The 6,602-nt window shown below is 30.8% G+C and overlaps 1 protein-coding gene across 1 annotated transcript; it reads left to right on the forward strand.

Annotated features, from left to right (window-relative positions):
• Positions 1 to 4,122: 4,122 nt before the first annotated feature.
• LOC105461562 lies at positions 4,123 to 6,541 on the forward strand. Its single transcript, XM_011708064.1, has 7 exons — positions 4,123 to 4,429; positions 4,660 to 4,856; positions 4,946 to 5,158; positions 5,286 to 5,411; positions 5,512 to 5,913; positions 6,056 to 6,296; positions 6,417 to 6,541. The coding sequence occupies exons 1-7, from the start codon at positions 4,243 to 4,245 to the stop codon at positions 6,539 to 6,541; spliced, it is 1,491 nt and encodes a 496-aa protein (XP_011706366.1). The 5' UTR covers positions 4,123 to 4,242.
• Positions 6,542 to 6,602: the final 61 nt, after the last annotated feature.

The raw sequence follows: 6,602 nt of genomic DNA on the forward strand, positions 1-6,602 counted from the left end.
AATGAAAATGATCTTTATGTATCCTTGAAAATTTGATTTTTTTCTAAAATTAATTTTACATTATTTATAACACCAAACCACAATACAACTTTTGTCGAAACATTTTTTTATAAGACGTACCAATATAATTTCAAAGATAATTTTGGCCGTTTCCACTCTTTTAAAAAATCCTGTATACTGTATTGCTTTATAACAGAAGCCTATATGTGGTGAGATACGTAATAGAAAATGATTATGAAGAAAAAACAGCAGTTTGTTTTCCAAAGACATATGTTATTTTTTGCTTTATCAAAGAAAAATAAAAAGACACAAGACATACAATTTTTCACATAAACACACATGAACAAACCACACAAGAAATTGAAAAATGGAAAATTGATATCTGCAATGATATATCGCAATGATATCTATTTTTATGTGAAGTACAGTACACAAACAACTACATTAATGAGTGACCATAAGTACAATTTTATAAATTTTTTTCGATAAAGTTTGGACTACGACACACAAAATTTCCAACCCTTATAACTTTAAATAACACATACCGAAAGGGTATGCATTTCAATTCATTCGAGGGCATAACTGGAATTATGTGACTAACTTTTATACGACTAGCTTCATGAAAAAAAATAGCGGTATGAATTATTTTGAAAACATTGATTACTGCATAAACATTATTGTTATTATCATTTAGACTTTTCTTAACAAAGAATTTTATTTCACCATAACCTGAATACTGTTCTTGTTCATCTTGAAAATATACTGTGTAATTATTTCGCTTTTTTTCTCTGCGATACAGCAGTGAGGTAAATATTTCTCTTTTTTGAACATTTTGAACTCTAGAAAATACAATATACGGTTTAATAAAACCAAAAGCATGAAGAAAATCTTGATCTAAAACTGTTAGACATTTTAAGTCACAATTATAGTTCAAAAGTTGATAATTATGAGTGTTTTGAATCCTAGCAGTGTTAAAATCATGAACTCTATGTCTCAGAATTTCAATTCCAAGGGCAATTCTAAGATTGTTGATTAACTGCTTCCCTTTATTTTTTGTTCCGTGAATAAGTTGGCAGATAACCCCATTGTATTTTTCAAAAATAAAAGCTGAAGTAGCCCACAAAGGTCCCCATCTTTTGACATATAATGGAAGATGAAGAACTTCATGTACGTTGTAAACATAATCCCTAGGTCTATACAAAGTTCCAATGTTTCTTACAAACATTCTCAGCATTGTTTCCGCCATTTCAATATCAGAAAGTTTTATGTCTTCCTGAAGAAGTAAATAAATGGATATTACAAAAAGAATCCAGTGTTGCAAATAAACATCAGGTAAAAACTTAGAAAGAGTTGGAAGAGAATAATATAAGAGAAATGCTCTAAATTCACTAGCTTTCCAGAATTTTATTTCTGAAACTCCTCGTGGCAATCTGCCTATAATGCTTGATGGTTGAATATTGATGAGAAACTGATTAACTTCATTCACTTGATTTCCAATATACCATTCACCTTCATTACAATTAAACCATAGATTCATAAAACGGCGCACAATACCTAAACAGACAAGATGCATGTATTCTCCAAACACACATTTTGAAAGATCAAGATAGGGAATCAAAGACAGAACAGATGGACCTTTAACACCTTTGACTGCTTCTGTTTCTTTGACTGCTTTTCTAGCTTGTTTTAACATTCGTTCATTAGTCCGAAGACGAGCTGGTTGTTCTCTGAACAAGAAGGCACTTTTTCTTTTAACATTTTGTCCTTGAGTAACTAATATTAATTCATCAGCAGTCAGAGAAATTTTTTCCATTTTCTGTTCACAGCTATTGCAACTATATAAACCAGTATGGCTCGTAATGTTCTGTAACTGAGCTCGGACTGGAGCATCAGCACATATAGCTGGAGCTACAACAGGCGAAGTTATCTGAATGTCAGAGTTATCTGGATGTATCCAGCTTACACCACCCTTACTATGAATATCAACCAAAGAATTAACAAATACTCTCAAAAATATATTCATCGAAGGTTGTTCACTATCACACCACACTCCACTAAGTATTATAAAGGAAGATCTTAATTTAGGTGGAATTTCACATATAGTAAACAATAATGGATACAGACTAGTTTTTGAGCTGTGACTTAAAGAAATTCCATCTGTATTTAGCATCAAAGTTATTCCGTATTGACAATTGCTTTGCACCCTTATATACTCAGAACCATCACAAATGTCTCCTATGGTATCTTTAACACTTTTCCTTTTTCTTAAAATTTCATGAAGTCTACAGTTTTCAAAATAATGTTTAATCTGATCTTCAATAGAAAAGCCATAAAACGTTTTTTGCTCCGAAGAATTACACACAATACATAAAACTGGATCATCACAAGACCGTAAAGCAAAACATTTTGAACAATAATGATACTCAGTCTCCTTGTACAATGGAGCCAAATCCCTTACATATTTTAAAATATGATAAACAGATTTAGGCAAATTATTTGACTTTGGTAGATATTTTAAAAAGGTTGAAAGATGATCGTGAAGACTTTTTTTTGTTTCCTTATTATTTAAATGATTGTCTAACAAATCAAGAATAGCCTCATCAACAGTATGCTGACAACCATCATACAATTTAATTTTTTCCCCATTAGCATTATTTTCCTTTAAAATATTTTCAGTATCAGATTTATTATTTGACTCTGAACTGACATCATGGGTATTAACCGAAACCTCGTCATCATGGAATGAACATTCAGTAATTACACTTTCAATATCACTTTCAAATACACTTCTGATATCATCAACATCGAAAACACTGCGATCTGAATCCGTGAAGTAATTTTCTCTGCTAGATAGCAGTATTTCGGCTCCCTCTTTATCTTGTTTTTGATTTGATAAGCTCACAATAACTGGTTCTACATTGGCTTCACTGCTACTTGAGGATGATTGACTGAGAAGGTTATTCACAGCAAATTCTTCATTGTTTATTTCTTTTTCAACATTTTTTTGCAACTTTTCATTAGAATTTTGTTTGAAATATCCTGTCCGCTTCCAGTTATAAAGCGTAGATCTTGATGGCTAGAAAAAAAAGAAATAGCAATATACATATACCTTCTTACAATTAGTCCAAACTAAATTTTTACACTGCTGTTGAAGTATGGCATATTTTTTTAAAATTGATAAGATTTTTACTTTGTTCTTATGATATACGCACTTCTGGTTAATTATTCTTGATTCTAAACATCAATAAAATAATATCAGATCAGATTGATATAAAAAAAAACAAATGTGAAATATATAAGATGCTACATCATTTAATTATACCTACCGCTTAAAGTAATTTTTATCAACTTACCTGCTTATTTCCTTTATTTCCATGTGTAAACACTTGCCATCTTCTCGATTTCTTAAGAGGACTTTGAATAGGTGAAGGTGAATTTGATGACTGTAGTATTGGAGAGGATGGCGGAGTGTGTGAAGGCGCGGGTGATGATGGTGAAGAATCCATGTTTCATATATGTATAAGACTTAATTTTAAGTTCTGCAATTAGAAGAACAAATATATTCAATCTTACAAACTGGTACTGAAGGAAAAACTTAAAAAAAAAACATTAACGAGTTACAGAGTTTTTATATCAAGCATACATTGCCTCGACTTGATAGCTCTAGATGTTATATATAGAGCTAAGAAATGGTAAAAAAGATCTAATTTATAAAAATATTTTTGTTTTCGGTATAAACTCCGAGCGGCCAACACCGTATTAATACGTATACTTTAATTTTGAAAAAGAATTTTCAAATCTATTAAAGTAATACGTAGAAATTCCGACAAAAAGGTATTGTCGGAGGTAAAACAGACGACTTTAGCATCCTTTTAATATTATAATATTAATATAATTAATATAATTGTTATTAAAATATTATAATTAATATTATTATTATTATAATTTATACATATATATATTTATGTACAGTGTTTTATACTTACCGAGCACTACTCGAGCACACTCGATCGACACTTGATTACAAATGTTATTGTTTGAAACCATAGATCATGTACAAATGGAAGGGGAATGACGAAGATTGATTCCCCATTCCCCTTCCATTTATATGTATATATTCTATGCTTGAAACCCGCCAAAACCAGCTAACGGATTAAGAAGTTGTCCTTTGTCTTAGTCCTTTGCATAATGTTCTAAAAGATTTATGTGCTAGTCTGTTATTTCGTACCAATTGTAGTCATTATGGCTTCAGAAGGGAACAGCAGTGCAAGTGATAAAGTGTTTTTTGTGATATACGAAAAGGAGGAAAAATCTTTCTCGACTGTGCATCACACTGATGTCATTTACGATGATCACGTCAAGATTAATGATGCTGTAACATTTTTCTGGTGTAAGAAGAAACATGAAGGGATTATTCGCTTCATGAGCGGTATGTATATTTCCGTATATTAAAGTTGGACACAACTTTTTACCTGAACAAAATGTGCTGATATGACTTTCTAGGTTATATTGCCGTTTAATATTTCCTTATCTTAAACATTCAATTTTTATGAACTAAAATGTATTGTAATATTTTTTTATTTAAAGTATATATAACAATTCGCATAATTCTATACTGCATAAATTTTAGTATTGTAAAATTTTTATGTTGCATTTTAGATACCTATGAGGATTGTGTAAAAGAGTCACTAAGACTTAATTCTGAGGAAAAGAAAAAAGAACAAAAAAAAGAGGATTTTTTTCACGCAAGTGAACCTCGAAAAGCAAAAATAAAATGCAGAGAGGGCTGTCGTAAAATCACAAATAAAAGGAAAATTTCAAATTCTATACGAGAATTACCAAAATCTAAGAAAAAGGTTTGTGTTATTTTAAACATTTTTTGTTTTATTTCAAATTTTATACATGTAGTATTTATATAAATATTTTTTCCTCTCTATATATGAAGGAATCTGCCCGTGCAAAGGCTAATAATACTGTAGATAGAGAACTCTTAAATCTTACAAAAAAGAAAAGCTTGATGCCAACTGCTTTATCCAAGAAAAAGGAAAAAGACATGAGTCATATGTTTCATGATGAGAATGATCATCTAACGGAGTCTGAGGAAGGAAATATTGTTGAACTGAGCTCTTCTTCTGATACAAAAACTCTTGTCAGTTCTGTAAGTTTTTCTCTTTTTTCTTAATTTCCAATAAGAGAAAAGAAAGAAAACATTTTTAAATCTTTGTTGGCTTTTCAATATTATACCCATATATGTTCCATTCTATCATATTTCATATTTATTTTAGGATACAGAAAATGGCAGTAATAAAGAAAATAATGACAGTGTCTCTACTGATGAATCTTCATGTTCAAGTAGTGATGAGCATACTAAGGAGGAAAATACAATTTCAGAGTCTAAGAAACTTCGCAGCGTATGTAAATTAAAAACATTAAATCTGAATTGGAAACATTAATCTTCCTTCATTACGTTTACATCTATTTAAATCTTAAAATGTTATTTATGTTTTGCAGTTGGCTGCTCAACTAGCTACTAAGTTTGATATTCAAACTTTGGAAAAATTAGTTTCTCTTGGGCCAAAAGCTGCTCTCATGCAGCATAATTCCAGACCTGAGAACGAACTAATTGCTTCGATGGGGAGTGATGACTCCAAAATAGCAAGATCCGAACCACAAAGCAAACATTCAGAATCTACTGAAATGTCTAAAACTGAAAATGAGGTTGAAATGCATGACATTCAATCTCCTGAGTCAGAACCTGTTGATAAATCTCAACTAGGTCTTATTAACAGCAATTCAAATATTATGCAGACTCTTAAAGCTGGTTGTGTAAACAATACAGTTCCTAAAATTAAAATTTCTGGATTGAACAATATGTTCAGTGAGGATATGTTCCTTGTCAAAGATCCAGCTTTGGTAAGTACAATGTTTCATATTGTGTTACATGTGTTTTGAATTTTTTTATAACAAAGTATGCATGTACAAACTTCTGTTACTGTATTGCTGTGTTGCTAATCATATTATTATATAATATTAAAGTCTAACGTTTTTATTTTAGGGAACTGCTTTGAATGAGGTCAAATCTATATATTGTCTACAAGAAAAATATATTCAAGCAGAAAATGCAACGTCTGCTACAATGGCTGGACGCAGGCTCTTAGATGGAGTTTTTACTCCTGAAGCCCTATCTGTATGCTCCCTATCAGGAATGCCACCTAGAGGTAAAGGGAAATTAGCATACGCAGATAAATCCTTGATTAAACCATATCTTTGTCCTAAGGCAGTAACCGCTATTATAGGTAAGTTTACTATAAAATCCTTGAATAGACTAACACACATATCCTTAATTTCCTTAACTTATCAGTTTAGTTTAAATAATATATTTTTTAAATACATATCTTAAATTACCTTTCTTTTAGATAAAGCCTTAAAATTCCAAAAAATTAAACATTGGCATCCAAAGAAAGATTCCAGCCAAATTAGGCAGGCCATGGCTGTACGAATCAACGAAGTGGCAAGTAAATACGCCAAAGAAGATCCATAATAATTATAATTACATTTCTCTTTTCTCACTTTTTAATATAGTTTTAGATCGGAAGAGCACA

The sequence above is a fragment of the Wasmannia auropunctata genome, unplaced genomic scaffold (genome assembly GCF_000956235.1).
Source record: "Wasmannia auropunctata unplaced genomic scaffold, wasmannia.A_1.0 LD284175.1, whole genome shotgun sequence".
Lineage (NCBI taxonomy): Eukaryota > Metazoa > Arthropoda > Insecta > Hymenoptera > Formicidae > Wasmannia > Wasmannia auropunctata.